The following is a 16206-nucleotide window of genomic DNA, read 5'->3' on the forward strand; positions in this document are numbered from 1 at the left end:
CTATGGTTCTATGAAACAGTTTTTCAAATAGAAAATGCCTTAAACTGGGCCTAGCTAGCTTTCCCCATAGCAGTAAAAACCACCCTGCCATCCCTGTATTTATCCTCTAAACTTTGTTTAGGTGCATAAAATCTTTAGTGTAATAATTTTGCTAATTTGTTATAGTGAAAGATAAGTCAAAACAGTACAGAACATCTCTGTACACATTCACTCTGCAGCCCAAGCAAAATATCAGATTTCCCTCACTTGAGAGTCTGCTGAAATGGTCAATCTGTTCTGAAGGCCTTTGGCAGTAAAAATATTAAATGCTTTAGAATGCCATTAAGACTTGAATACCACATTATTTCATGTTTCAGAGTGGTAGCCGTGTTAGGCCGTATCAACAAAAAGAATGAGGCGTACTTGTGGTGCTACAAGTACTCCTCATTCTTTTTACATTACTTTATGTCATTCATCAAGCTTTAAAAAAAAAAAGAAAAAAGACCCAAATGGCAAAGTAACCATTTTGAGAAATCCCATAGTAGTTGCATAAGAAATCTACCTTTTAATCTTATGGCTCAATCGTTTGGAGAAAGACCCACTTAAATTAACCTCACTGAAGCTCAGCTTTTCATGTCACTGTTACCAGTGAGGGAACAAAGTCTCCCAAAACAGCGAGATGCTATTAGGCAAAGAAAGCCACAAAATAATTATATGTATGTAGGATAAAGACAGTGCTCTGATTATTACTACCACCTATTTATATTACAGCAGTACCCTGACACGTCAGTCAAAATAAGTGCCCCATTATGTGGAGGGCTGTATAAATTTAGAATAATGTCCCTTATTTTATTTTTCAAGTCTAAAATCAGTACCGCAAACTAGTTAGTGTAATTCTATTAAAAAAAACAGGAAATGCCAGTGACTAGATCATCTCCAAAATAATTCCTTTTCCAGTTGAGGTAGCACTGTAAAAAAAACCAGCATTATATCGTCAAAGAATCTGTCAGACAGTAAAAAGAGCTCAGGACACTTGCTTTGCAGAAAATTACTGCCAAATGCTGCCAGACCCAGCTTTTCTTCTGTCTGGGCCACTGGCCAGATACTAATATTTTAGACACCTGCTAATTTTTAGCAGTATAATATATTGCATAATACCACCAACACAGCCTTCCCACGACTATTTGAGGATGATTTACTGAACTTTATCTCATGCTTTAACATTTTACTATTGTTTCCATACTGAAGGTACTACTACTACTAGGAGAAAGGAGATATGGCGGTTCACAAGAGCATCACTTCAAAAGTGAATGCCCATATTTCCTTTCCCAATATGACTCAGACTCCAGGACAGGAAGGGACCTCGAGAGGTCATCGAGTCCAGTCCCCTGCCCTCATGGCAGGACCAAATACTGTCTAGACCATCCCTGATAGACATTTATCTAACCTACTCTTAAATATCTCCAGAGATGGAGATTCCACAACTTCCCTAGGCAATCTATTCCAGTGTTTAACTACCCTGACAGTTAGGAACTTTTTCCTAATGTCCAACCTAAATCTCCCTTGCTGCAGTTTAAGCCCATTGCTTCTTGTTCTATCATTGGAGGCTAAGGTGAACAAGTTTTCTCCCTCCTCCTGATGACACCCTTTTAGATACCTGAAAACTGCTATCAGGTCCCCTCTCAGTCTTCTCTTTTCCAAACTAAACAAACCCAATTCCTTCAGCCTTCCTTCATAGGTCATGTTCTCAAGACCTTTAATCATTCTTGTTGCTCTTCTCTGGACCCTCTCCAATTTCTCCACATCTTTCTTGAAATGCGGTGCCCAGAACTGGACACAATACTCCAGCTGAGGCCTGACCAGCGCAGAGTAAAGCGGAAGAATGACTTCTCGTGTCTTGTTTACAACACACCTGTTAATGCATCCCAGAATCACGTTTGCTTTTTTTGCAACAGTATCACACTGTTGACTCATATTAAGCTTGTGGTCCACTATGACCCCTAGATCTCTTTCTGCCATACTCCTTCCTAGACAGTCTCTTCCCATTCTGTATGTGTGAAACTGATTGTTCCTTCCTAAGTGGAGCACTTTGCATTTATCTTTATTGAACTTCATCCTGTTTACCTCAGACCATTTCTCCAATTTGTCCAGATCATTTTGAATTTTGACCCTGTCCTCCAAAGCAGTTGCAATCCCTCCCAGTTTGGTATTGTCCGCAAACTTAATAAGTGTACTTTCTATGCCAACATCTAAATCGTTGATGAAGATATTGAACAGAACCGGTCCCAAAACAGACCCCCTATGAATGTTTTCACTTTACTTTTAAGTTGCTTCTCATATCTGAGAACATGATGGCAGAAACCATCACATCCTGGGTACAAAAAATGGCATTTAAAAAATGTTAGTAAGTATCATGCTGGTTAAACTTGTTGGCTCAAGACAACGATTCTAATGACATGCCAGACTAGTTCAGTGAGTTTAACAGCCAATACATGTCTTCAGAAGCATCTTCAGAACCACAGTACAGTGGGCAAGTTTTAACAATACTGTTTGCATATTTGAAAGAGTTTAAGTTGCCCACAACTAAACAGGATTCAGTTACCTACATAAGGAGCAATTGTTGCAGAATGACACTTCAACTTAATACGGACATTTATATATTACCATCACTGTGGCATCTGATAACTTTACAAAATTCACTGAAGTGAAAACAAGGACGCTAGACAGACATCAACTGAAATATCTGACCCAGAAAAAGATTGTTAATAGTGCCAAAGAATATATTTGCAGGGCAAGATACTTTCACAGAACGTGCTTTGATAGTGTCATTTCACTTGTTATGACTTGCCAATTCAGAAGTGCATAGCGTCCTTACAGTCTTTCCTGTTTAGCTAGTGCTGACTGAAGATTTATTAATATAACTGGCAATCCCTACATCTACCGGCTGTATTGTTTACGTTCATACTATCTTTAAAAAGGTTACTCCCAAATCTGATTCTGCTGGCCTTGGTTTGCAAAACTTCCATCAAGTCAACAAGTGTTGTTTAAGAGGGTTGCAAGATTGGGTTCACCTATACATAATTCTTCAAGCTATTTGCAGGGCATGGAGTGTTTGCCTGAGCCAACATTAAGATTTTGCAGTATTATTTATATTCATGCATGATGCTACCAAGGGAAAAAACAATCTTATTTGTATATATATACACACACACACACACACACAACTGTTATTAACAGACCTTCCCCTTACTAGATTCTTACTGGTAATTGTATACACAAATGCATTTTTCCATAAATAAATTTCATGCAAAATCCTCATGCAAAGGGTTATTTTCATATTGCATTTTTGAAGGGGTACATGCTATGCAGAAAAAAAAATGTATGTGTAACCCCCATGCCTGCTTGGTGTGGTGGCACCTAGACCCATCTAGAGCTTGATGAGTCTACTACAGCCGTGGCTAAGAGCCAAACAGCTTTTGGCTCATGCAGTAGAGACTCATACATCTAGTTCCAGAAGGTCCCAGGTTCAGTCCCGCATGACTGAGGTCCATTCATATTACACAGGAAGGCATTGTTGTTTAGGCAAATTTAAGGTTAGATAATCAGAACAAGACCTTCCAATTGCTAGGGTGCTGAACCAGAGGCTTGAATTGTTTTAATTTGCCCTCCCACAGAAAACTATGTTTTGATCACATTAATTACTTTTTGCTATATCCTCTCCACACTGTTCAACAGTCACTATCTGAATGCACAATAAGGTGCCAATGCAGACTTCGACCAATTGAATGAAATTCAAACTTAAAGAGGCTAGATATTCTAGCAGTAATATCTCTAGCACAAAAATGCTTAGCTACTGATTATTAATGTATCCATAACATCCCAAAACTTCAGTTTATGAGATCTACTACATGCTAATAGGGTACTGACAATACTTTACATAAACATCAGATAGAAGTAGACCTGTTCAATAGCTTAATGTACTTTCACATATGTAGGCGATGAAGTCTTTTTTTCATATGGCCTCAGGGGCTGATTCAACAAGGTGCTGAGCACTCAATTCCCAATGAGTTCTTATATGATAAAGTACAGAGTAAATAAGTATCTACAATACTGAAATTACATTACTGACATTAACAGGGGAAGGGGGGGAGATCAGTGATAACTGATGAACAAAGACTTTCAAGAAACTGATCATGGAATCAACATCTAGTCAGATGAATTGCTAACAATCAGAGTAGAAAAGCAACCTTAGCTGCCTCTCTGCATGTGAAAATCAAATACAAAACCAGTAATATCAGGCAAAAAATATTGAGGGAGATTATCAAACAAACTAAAGGATGATCTAAATACTGTACTGCTGAGCAACAGTATCAAAAGGAAGACACACCTAACTCAAAGATAGAGGCTTCCATTCTCAATCTTTGTTTCCAGACACCCTAAGAGCCTATTTTCACCACTGACAAATAGGGAATATCCAGAATTGAGCAATGTGAGAAGACATGAGAATTCTAAATGCGACTTAAATACTCCACAGCCCTCGCTATTGCCTCAACCTCAAAACTGGGTATAGATTAAAGACAAGGACAGTGTTACAGCTCCAGCATCTGTTAGATGACAAGTTTACATTCTTAAGATATAGTAGCACAACAAAAAAGGGGTGTGCATTAATAGGTTGCTGATGCACATCTTGAGTACCCTGCTTTGGTCTTCAGTTGCACAAGACATATGTCGACAGAAAGTCAGGCCTGGCTTATTGCTAGTAGAACACAGATTAATTTATTTTACTTTTTTTTTTTTAAATGACCTTTGAAAATAGTTTGACTAAAAAAACAGTCACTCACCTTCTTGTGACTGCTGTTTTTTGAGATGTGATGTTCATGTCAATTCCAATCAGGTGTGTGCACGTGCATGGCAGCCAGAAGATTTTCCCCCTAGCAGCATTCATTGGGATGGCCTGGTCGCCCCCTGGAGCCGCACCTTCATGGCGCTGAATACAGAGCCCTGTCGACCCACCAACCCCTCAGTTCCTTCTTGCCAGCTACTCCAACAGAGGGGTAGGTGGGTGGGTAATAAACATGAACAACACTTCACGAAAAACAACAGTTACGAAAAGCTGAGTAACTGTTTTTTATTCTTTCAGTGCTTGTTCATGTCAATTCCAATCAGATGACTCCCAAGCCTAAATTTTGGAGGTGGGGTCAGAGTTCAGATGTCCACTGACTGGAGCTCTGCTCTGCCCTGCCAAAGGCTGCATCATCTCTGACCCACTGGGTAATTGCAAAATGTGCCGTGAAAGTATGTATGGAGGACCAGGGCGCTGCTCTGCACGTTCCTGGGTTGGACCCTGTGCCTTGGTGGAGTATACTGCGAGCAGAGGGACACGTACCCCCTGCCAAGGTGTAGCACTCCTGGATGCAGGACGTAATCCACAACGAAATTCACTGGGAGGAGACTGGAAGACCCTTCATCCTGTCTGCCACAGCCAAAAACAGTTGAACAGACTTCCTAAAGGGTTTCGTTCTTTCAATGTAAAAGGCTAACGCTCTGCAGACATCCAGTGAGTGAAACCTCTGCTCCCTGCTGCTCAAGTGCGGCTTAGGATAAAACCCCGGGAGGAAGATGTCCTGGTTGACGTGAAACTGGGAGACAGCGTTCAGGAGGAAAGCTAGATGAGACCTGAGCTGAACCTTTTCCTTATAGAATACAGTGTAAGGGGGCTCTGATGTTAAGGCTTTGAGCTCGGACACCCTCCTGGCTGAGGTTAGCGCTACCATAACCACCACCTTGTATGACAGAAAGAGCAGGAAAAAAGTAACCAGCGGTTCGAAGGGCAGATCCATCAATTTGGAAAGGACAAGATTGAGGTCCCAGGTCAGGGCCAGCTGCCGGATGTGCAGATATAGCCTGTTGAGACCTTTCAGGACCATAGGATTGGCAAAGACCGACTGTCCCTCGGTTCCCAGATGGAAGGCAGAAATGGCTGCCAAGTGAACCCTTACTGACGACATGGACAGCCCTGCTGCTTGAGATGGAGAAAATAGTCCCAGGATAAGTGGTATGGGGCAAGCGTCAGGGACGAGTGATACTGCGCCAACCAAACTAAAAACCTCTTCCACTTGGCAAGGTAGATAGCCCTGATGGAGGATTTCCTACTGCCAAGGAGGACTTGTCTGAGTCGGAGCAGGAGAGCTCTATCAGGCTTAGCCATGGAGCTTCCACACCGTGAGGTGCAGCAACTCGAGGTTCAGTTGCTGGAGACAGCCATGATCCTGAGTTACTAAGTCTGGGAAGAGCGGTAAGGTGACTGGGGCTTCCACAGACATTTCCAAGACTGTTATGTACCAGAACTGGCTGGGCCAAGCTGGAGCTATCAGTATCACTGAAGCTTGGTCCCTCTGTATCTTGAGAAGCACCTTGTCAACGAGAGGGATAGATGGAAACGCATATAGGAGATGGCCTCCCCACGGGAGGAGGCACATGTCCTCAATGGAGCCTGGGCTGTGATTCAGGAAGCAGTAAAACTGCTGGCACTTTCTGTTGCGTCATGCCTTTCCCTTCAGCTCCTGAGGAACCTTTTCCACTGCCCCCAGCAACTGCAGCGAGTGCACCTCCTGCATGAGAAGTCGCTCGTGAGAAGGGTCCCTGAAGAGGGATGGGGAAGGGGGGGGTGGAAGGGCTGGGAATTACTAATACTAACTACACTAAGAGATAAGCAACTATGTACAACAGACAGCGCTAACGGCGCTTGCCAAAGCAAGAGCTATAGGAGGTTCCAGCTAACCATCACAGATGGCAAGATGGAACTGAAGGGATGGCGGGGTCCGCAGGGCTCTATATTTTGTGCCATGAAGATGTGACTCCGGTGGGATCCCAGGTTGACCCGACGGATGCTGCTGCTAGGGGGAAAATCTTCTGGCTGCCATGCACGCATGCACACACCTGACTGGAATCGACATGAACAAGCACTCAAAGAACTTAATCTATCCTTTCAAAATGAAAAGCAGTTCTGAGATTAAAGAAAATAGTGGAAAGACAACACTGGGCTTTTCTTTTCTATGTAGTATATGCACATTAATTTTAAGCTTGACATAATTTACAGGTCCCATAAACCAACACATACTTATACAGCACTTCTCAACCACAGCACTGAAACAACTCAAAGGCGTACAAGTAGTAGTATCCTCATTTTTTAAGTTAAGATGATTTGCCCAAGGAGCTGACACTAGAATCCAATTTTTCCCTAAATATCTGGATCCTTTTCCCCATCCCTCAGAAGCCCAGCTGCCCTTTCAGCAGTTTGTGGTCCATCAGTCACTTTGAACTAACTATCTATACTAAAAACCTACATTCGTAATATTGAACCTATATAGTTTTTATGACAGAAAGTGCCTAGAGATCCACGAACTACTGTTAGCAGCAGCAACCTTTTCAAGGGATAAGAGGAAGGGGAAGTGCACTGAATGGGGAGAAAGAAGCAGAGGGTACAGTTTAAAACCACTGCATTCCTCTCTATCCCCATCTCTGCTCACCACATGCCCAGCTGCCTTTACTCTATAGTCTTCTTCCAGCGATGAAGGTCCCACCTGCACAAATATGTAACAAAAGTTCAGCCAGCCATTTAGAATATGGCTTTAGACAAGCATTATGCCCAGCTACTAAGCATTAAAGTGCTGTCTTTGGACAAAGTTTTAATATGCTTACCATAACCTCTTAATTGTTAAACAGCTCCATATCTTTTTAAATAGATGCCCTAGTAACATTTGTCATGTCATGACATACCAGATACATATAAATACAAACATACATCTCTTGGATGTTCCACAATATGCAAAAGATGTAGAAATCCATCCTCCCCACCATATTTCAAAGAACAGTCTGACACCACTTATTACATACTGGGGGGTGGGGAGGGAAGGTGTAAGAAATATTCTTTTGTTTAAAGAACATTCCTGAGCAATGCATGCAGTTTCATAGATGACAGTGACATAGATGACAGTGAAATCTAAGTTTCTACTGTTGTATATACTTAAAAATAAAAATTCAACTTTCTGAATATTTGTAGATTTTCTTTTTATTTCCTGCCAGGCTGCATCAATTGAGTAACATACTCCTTACTGATTCAGACTGATTTTACCTGTTTATCTAGATATCCGATATAGTTTACTTTGCTACTCCACAAATCAGTTAATTTTCAACGTATGGAAGATCACATCTGGAAGAAGCTATTTTTGCTTTATCCCTTAAGAACGATCAAGCTTTATTTTAGTCCAAAATAAAATAAATGGGTTTTTTAAAATGTAAGTTTGATAAATGGACTAATACAATTGTTACTTCTACATTTTGCTAGGCCTTTTGAATTCACCCACTAAGCAAACTATTCACAAAATTGTTTCTTGACATAGACAGATATAAAGGGGCACACATATTTCCACAAAGAATATTTTGATCTCCATAGTTATATTTGAATGTTACATATTCTATGAACAGTGTGAAATGGAAGCAGTTTCTCATGTCGGTGGTGCTTACTAGATCCACTACAGCTTAGGCCCTTAATCAGCATCATGCCATGGTTCAGCATATTCAGAACTAAAAAAGTTACCTAAACTGGTCTGCCTATTTTATAAATGAAGCATCAAGGGGCCCAGGGGATGGGGTGTGTGTGTGAGACAGACATTTTCATGGTTTCAGATGATCTGACAAAAAAGCTAATCAAACGCACAACTATCTTCAAAGAGTATTAGCATTTTTATGAAGTTTCTACATCCATCAGATCAAATTGGAGTGGTTCCCTGGATGAAGCCAGAGGATACAGGTACATTTAAGGAAACGGCACTCCCCACTGAAATGGTTGTTAGAATCACAGAACTGTTGCAACTAATATTGTAACAGCTATAATATCAAAGATGAAGTACTCCTAAATTTTGTATTTCCTAACATACTGTAAGTCTAACAAATCAAAATTATTTCTGTCCCACATAAGCAGGTAATACTCTGCCCCATTTCTGTGGAACCAACACCACTGTCAAGAGAGAAATCCATGCCTTTTGGGAGGCCAGAATAATGAGTCAAGATCCACTGTTACAGAACAGAGGGAAGATATGCTCCTTAACAAAAGGTTTAGAATATTCAACTTTGTGTCTCTATGTTTAATTCATGTTGTCTTTTGACAGCATGAGTAGCTGGTAACAAGACACTGGCAATAGCCAGGTAACAGGGGCTAAACGAGGGTCAGAAGCATAGCCTGAGCTTTAAATATTTGTGCTTTAATCAGTTCACATCACACCTTTAAGGAGGTAGTAAAACAACCTCAGTTCCACATGAACAGGTGCTGGCATAATACAAAGAGCTATTCACAAGCTCTCATCTATGCCAGACTGCACCTGCAGTAATGAAGCACACAAAGGAAAGGCTGCTCTTGACCATGTATGTGGAAAACAGCTAGCATAAAAATTCCCAAAGTAAAATTACTCACTCATCAAAATTATCCGTTACTTTACAGGATCATCCTAAGGGTGGCAACTTTTTATCAGAGTTTGTTCAAGATTGGATTACTCATAGAATGCTCTAGCAGCAAAACCCAGTACTTTACCCACTCTGATGAATAAAACAAATATCAGCCTGCAATCAGTGCCTTTAGCCCTTCCTCCAGAAAGAAATGCATTGCTCTTCCTTCTCCTCCTGGACCTGGAATTTCAAAATCTCCATTCTGAAATGTGAAGTCCCTTCTACTAAGCAACTTGAGGAGAATGGAATGAAGCAGTTTTATTTGCTTTGCACAGAAGCCAAAGTGAACATGAAAGCAAGAGTGTAAAACTGTCTCTGATGCAGAGACAGAAGAGCATGGAGCTGAAGAAGTGGTGGCAGGGTTTGACTGAAACAGCTACAACCACGGCTGTCACCGTAAAGCAAATATGTCTCCTTTCTAACAAGTCCCGGAGCGTCTGACTTCCCAGTTGGCTGTTTCTTCCGTTGTCTCTCAAGAGAGTTTGGACACAGTCCTGCCTATAACCCACCGCTCCCAGGTACCATCACCCTCAGTTTTGACTCCGTGCACCAGGGCAGGCGCTTGCTGCTGCCAGACCCGAACCCATCGGTCTCGGTACTAGAGGGGCAGCCTGACAATTGCTAGACGGAGCCAGAGGAACAGGGTGGAGGAAAGAGACGAGGAGGCTGCACAGACCTGGCGCTGCCCCCCCCCAGCAGCGATCTTCCAGGAACCCACGTGGCCCCAAGGCAATGCAGGGGTCAAGCCAGAGCCCCCCGCCACGGAAGCGTGATCCCGCCACCGGGGGCTGGGACGATTTGTGCGGGGGGTGGGGGGTTAACCGCCATAGACCCAACTGTAACCCGTGTGTGTGAGGGAACCACTTCATGCCGGGGGGGGGGGCTGCAGCCGCTCCCCCCGCACCTACGGACGCCACAGGCACCCCGCCCCACCTGTCAGGCGGCAGCCGGGCCCGCAGCCCCGAGAGGGGGCAGCCGAGCCCCCGCAGCCGGCCCCGGCCACCCCGCACGCCGGAGATGGCCCCGGAGCCGGGTCCCGGCTGTCAGGCGGCCCCGCTCAGCGGCCCCCGGCAGCTCCCACCTGTGCAGGGCGGGCCTCCCTCGGCGCGGCGGCTCCTGCCTGTCCCCGGCCCGGGCGGAACCACAGTGCGCGGGGCTCCGGGAGGCGGCGACGTGGGGCCGCGCCGAACCCCGCCCCCGCGGCCCCCGCTCCAGCGGGGCGGGGACACGCGCGACCCAATCCCAGCGCTCCGCCCCGCACCGCCGTCCAATCACCGCGCGCCGACGGGCTCCGCGGGGCGGGGCGGGAAAGCCGCGCTGAGGCAGGAGCCGGCAACGGCCGCCCCGCAGCCCCTTCGCCTCAGGCCCGCGGGCGGGGTAACCCCGGAGCCGGCTGCCCCCGCCTAGCAGCTCGGGGCCCCCGGAAGCGCCTACCTGGGCGGGGGCGGCGGAACCACAGCGCCGGGGGGACCCGCCCCCACTTCCCGCGAGAACCCGGCGGGGGCGGGGACGCCGCGCTCCGCCCGCGATGGGGGCGGGCCAGCTTGGGACCCGGCGTCCAATCGCAGCGCGCCGCCGCGCCCGGGGGGGAGGGGCTGCGCTCGGCCGGGGCCGGAGCCCCCTGCAGGGCGGAGCGGTCCTGCAGCCCCCGCCCGGGAGTCTCCGCGCCCCCTCGCTGGAGCTCACGGGGACCCAACCCCTCGCGCACCGCGCCCGGGCGAGGGGACAGCGGCGCGGGGTTCACCCGCCACGTGGGGTCCCCTGCTGTGTTCATTCCCTGGGCACCCGGCACGGCCCCCGGTCCGCAGACAGGACCCTGCTCCGCCCTGCGCTGGGAGCTGTGGCAGCCTCAGCGTTCCTCAGCCTCCCGCCACGGGGCTTGGGACTGGCCCCCAAGGGCTCGGCGGGGCTTTGGCGGCACCGGCCCTTTTGTCAGTAAAACGCTGCTCGGTCACACACGTGCCCCGACCGACATACGTTTGACAGACGAAAGTGCTGGTGTGGACAGAGCTATGTCTGCCAGAGACACGTGACCACTGACATAGCTACCCCGCTCTAGGGGAGTGGGTTAATTATACATAAATCAGCTACATCGGAGACCGTACAGCCGCCCAGTCTGTACTGTATTCATAGCCTGGAGATGCCACAGGGAGTGAGAAGGGCGGAAATGAGCTTCAGAGGAGGGAGCTCTGGGCTCCTGTCTTTAAGGAAGTCCCCTTTGAGCTGCCATAGACCTGGTGTCCTCCATGGCCTTTGTGCTCTGTTTTCCACCAGCAACCCTTGAACACCTGCTCTACGCATGACTCTCTTAGCGGAGGACTCAAGATACTGGTATCCATCTCCTATTTCCAAGACCCTGAGTTGCTGCTCCCACCCAGCCTCTGCACCCACATCACTAGAAGTGGGGAAGGGCTACCCATGTTATGGAGTCCCCAGCCAAGCCCCCCAACAGCATGAAGCCTGGGCTTCAGCCTCTGTTCTCTTTTCATCAGCGAGGACATCGAAGAGGTTACAGAATCCTCCAGCCTCGGTTGCAGCCTCACTATACGCCAATCTAACTGCCCCAGAGAACCTAGTCATGATGGGATGACCACATCCTGGTGCAGCTTCATGAAAATTGTTAGGGTAAGAGCCCTTAGGGTGGCTAATACATAAGGGATGAAAACTATCCTAAGAGCATCTACTCCTGCATTCATAATGCAGCCTTAGGGAGTCACTGATCCCCTTTCTAAACCACAGTATATGGGCACATTCAGAATGTGTCTGTTTTAAAATTCAGATATCATGGAAGGGAAAATCTGAACCTCTGCCCCATTAACACAAACAGGTTGAGTGTGATCTCCATTGAACACTTGCCTTTTCTCTTTTAAAATCAGCATAAAGACTAATATTGTGGATGTGCTTGTGTAAACACCAAGTAACTGCTTGGGGACCACACACTCTTGTGGTGACTCCACCATTACAGGCTGGCTTGAATGCTTCTTTTAGCAGTGACACAAGGCATGGGAGTTCAAAACATGTAGCTGATATTTCTCCCCACTGCATCCGCCAATGAATTTGGGACTCGGGTAGCTAGGCATTGGTGGGTAACCACTACAGCCAACAACAAATTGATGTAGTTTCCTATCTTCATGTCTTGAGTCATGCATTTTGCCTAAATACTCCTGCCAACAGGACTCTCAGAGAGCCACCCTCAGCTGAGTAAGTAGGCACTGTGCTAAATTTGTCTCATCTAACAGTTAATGAATGAATATTTCACACTGAATCTCAAATTTTGTAAGTACAAAAATTAAACCAATTTATCTTTTTAAAGAAATATTTTTATAGCTATGTTCTTGGTACTCCCGATTTCTCTGCCCCATGGTTTTAGGAAGAATACAGATTTTTTTGGAAAACCTACTCAGTCCACTCCACGCATTTAAAAGGCTAAGAGTTAAAGATACTATATGATTCTCCTACAATGTAGTGCTTTGAAAACACTGTGGGCCAGCTCCTTAATTGGTGTAGTCTGTGTAGCTCTACTGAAGTTAGCCACCCAGTCAACACCCTGTAAGGATCTGGCCCCATGTAATCTTCAGCAGTATTGCTGTTTTGAAGTAAAGCCTAACACTGCTTTCAGAAAGCAGGTATCTTTTCAATTCATTAGAGCTGCAGCAGGGCTTCTGCTCACAGCCATAGGAACCTTCAGTCTACTCAAACATCAGCACTCTATGCTTCCATTTACTTTGTACATGTGCTAATTATTTTGTCAAGAGGAATTATAGGAAAAATAAAGAGATTCATAACTACATATGCTGGGATTTAACAGCCACATTTTTCTTCCCTCTCTTAATAGCCTTACAAAAAAAGAGAGAAGAAAAATAAATTGAAACAAAATTGGAGATACTTTCAATAAGTTTGATTCATGTTCCTCTCAGTTTGATTAGTATAGAGATATTCTTGGCTAGTGCTATGTGAAAACTGCAAAAAAATCTTGGCAAATTTTCTCAGCACAAATCTCAATTTAGTTCTGCTGCTTCATGGCTCACAACTTTAGGTTTTCACACACTTATTGCATTGAAACATGCACAGTTCCACCACACTTCTACAGCTTCCCTTCTGCAAATCTTTACTACCTGGCTAACAGTGCTCACTGCTGAGAAAGGTCCTACATAAAGGAATAGGGTTATTTGTAGCAGCAAGCAGTTTATCTGTTAGATAGTAAGGCATTTGCAGGATTGGTTTCTTTGTCCCAATCCATGGATAAATTCTTAGGGTCAGACCACTGGCTCTGGCCAAGGACAATGTCCTAATAGAGGCCAATCCACTGCCCAGGATAGAGTGCAGCAGGCTCCAGCCATGCCCTGGTATGTTCTTCCATGCTACTGGGTGCTGGGAGAAGGTAGAGGAGAGCCAGCTTTACACTAGCTGGGGATCTCCGTATGCAAGGGGAACACCCACTTGCCCAATTAGGACAGCTTTCTGACCAGTACAAAGTACTCAGAAGGGAGGAAATCTGACCACATGGCCTTTACATTCTCACTGCCTTATTGTTTGGTCAGGCCTTCTCTGCCAGTCAGTTCCAAAACCAAACCCTGGGCTTGATTTTCTTCTCATACCATTTTTCTGCTAGAGTTACACCAGTGGTAACTCAGGATTTACACTGATGGGATAAGGGGAAAATTATGCCCTCAACCTTTAATCCAGCCTTACTTAGATATTTCAGGTCCAGGATTCTTTCAGTTTTCGTATAAACGTCCACTTCTAAATTACAAGTGTTGCCTGAGTCACTTAGGGCTAGATCCACAATGGGGACTTAGGCTCAGCTTTGCGATGCCTAACTTTAGGCATCCTACTACCTACTGGAATCCACAGCACCAATGCACCTGCCCAAGCTCCCTACACCAAGGGAAGAGTTCGGCACCTAAGAAGGGGAACTGGAAAAGCCAGCAAGCTGAGGCCTGGTCTACACTACAGTTAGGTCAATATAAGGTAGTTTACATTGACTTAATTATGTCAGTACCTACATTGAAGCCTTGTCCCGCCAATGTAAATGCCCTGCTACACTGACATCAGAACTCCACAAGAGGTAGAGGGCTTACGTCAGTGTAATTAGGGTGACGGAGTGTCCCCTTAGACATTGCGTTACTTCCATTGGCTGTGGGCTGTCTTGTCATACTGGAGCTGTGACATTGGCAAGAAAGCTGGTCAGCTAGAGCCCAGCTGCCCCTGGCTCTCCACTTCCAGCTGGGCTGCTGCCCAGAGGCTCCCCATTCTCCACTTAAGGAGCCAAGAAGCCCAGGCAGCTGCCCTCTGCTCCTGCCTTGGTTTTCAGCCCCTTTTCAGTCAGTGGAAGTGCTCCTCGTGGGGATGCACACCATCGACAGAAGGGGGGCAGTGTGGACATCAGCCATCCCAGTAATTATTGTGCTGGCTTTAAGTTGACCTAACCTAGATTGACTTAGGACTGCAGTGTAGACATCCCCCAAGGTGGCGCTAGCCTATGTGAGCGCCCTAACCACTGCATGAGGGGGATTCTGGCCTGGGTCTCTCAGTGTCTCCCGTTGAAGCTGTTCCATTTTGTATAAATAATTAAATAGTAATTGGAACAGAGACTTGACTCTCCCTAATTCACAGTGCGCGCCCTAACCACTGCCTAGAAAGCCATTCTTGTACTCTCGCTGGCTACGTAAGTATTTCAGACACAGTGGAACATCTTCAACAGGGGGAGACTTCTCCCATGTAATTGGGTAGGGCTGTTGTGGGGTAAGAGAGAGCTGGGTTCAAATTCCTATTCCATAGCTGGTAGAGTGGTGACAAGTGCTCTAACACCTGGGCTAATGGTTACAAATGTGATGCAGTGCTTTCTACTCATTGCCTGTGATCTAAGCACACTTGTTGGATACAGTCCCATAGGCAAGACAGGTGGGCAACAGCTAGTGTAAGGATTCCAGGAAGGATTAGGGACCTGGGACATAGGATACGTCTACACTGCAGCTGGACAATGCGATTCCTAGCTCAAGTAGACATACCCATGCTTGTGCTGATCACACTAGTGCACTAAAGACAGAAGCATATCCACTTCCACCCATATACACTGAGAGTCTTGGACAGGATCGTACTCAGGGCCCCATCCCATCCTACTGTCTGTTCAGCAAACAACTGTGCTGCTATTTTTAACTGTCTAGCACAATCAAAGCTAGTGCCCTATGTCTACCCAGGCTGGAAGTTACTCCTTTCAGCTGTGTTGCAGACATACTCTTAGGTGGCTGTGTGCATATACAGCAGCAGAAGGGAAAGCACCTGAGAGACTTTAGCAACAGAAATGAAGGTGCCCTCAGGGTTAGGCAGCAGATAAGGAGTGGGATTTGAGGATCTAAATTTTGGATTGAGGCACCTAAATCCCCTTGTGTATCTAGCACTTCATGAACTCAGGAGGCTAATGGTAAATTGACCTTTCACTGATTTTAAATTAACCAAGTGAAAAAGCACTCAGTAAGGGCCTTAATTAAAGCATTATCTTAATTAATCACCATTGGACAAATTGTAGAAGAGGGGAAAGTATCTTATGGTGCTTCAGTGTTATGTAACTTAAAATGATGTCGAAGGTCACATGCAACTGAAGAATCTTAAAATTAAATTGTGATTCAGATTACTTTTCAAAATGGGAACAGAATTATTTTTAAAGTTGCTCCCAAAGATTGCTTGCATCATCGCATACACAGAACACTCCCTCGTCTAAAT

The 16206-nt window shown here is 45.5% G+C and overlaps 1 protein-coding gene across 6 annotated transcripts in view; it reads right to left on the minus strand.

Moving 5' to 3' along the window:
- GLCE (glucuronic acid epimerase) overlaps positions 1 to 10644 on the minus strand; it is a 101806-nt gene extending 91162 nt beyond the window's left edge. For 4 of the 6 annotated variants that reach the window (XM_030578284.1, XM_030578282.1, XM_030578285.1 and 1 more), the window contains exon 1: positions 10565 to 10635. Coding sequence is in view for 1 of the 6 variants with exons in the window: in XM_030578281.1 (XP_030434141.1) it covers positions 7509 to 7513 (5 nt within the window). In the remaining 5 variants the exon portion in view is untranslated. Of the gene's footprint in view, positions 1 to 7508; positions 7563 to 10564 lie in introns of all 6 variants that reach the window. The other 2 variants (XM_030578281.1, XM_030578283.1) reach the window with 2 other exon arrangements.
- Positions 10645 to 16206: the final 5562 nt, after the last annotated feature.

This window comes from Gopherus evgoodei, chromosome 10 (genome assembly GCF_007399415.2).
Source record: "Gopherus evgoodei ecotype Sinaloan lineage chromosome 10, rGopEvg1_v1.p, whole genome shotgun sequence".
NCBI classification, from domain to species: domain Eukaryota; kingdom Metazoa; phylum Chordata; order Testudines; family Testudinidae; genus Gopherus; species Gopherus evgoodei.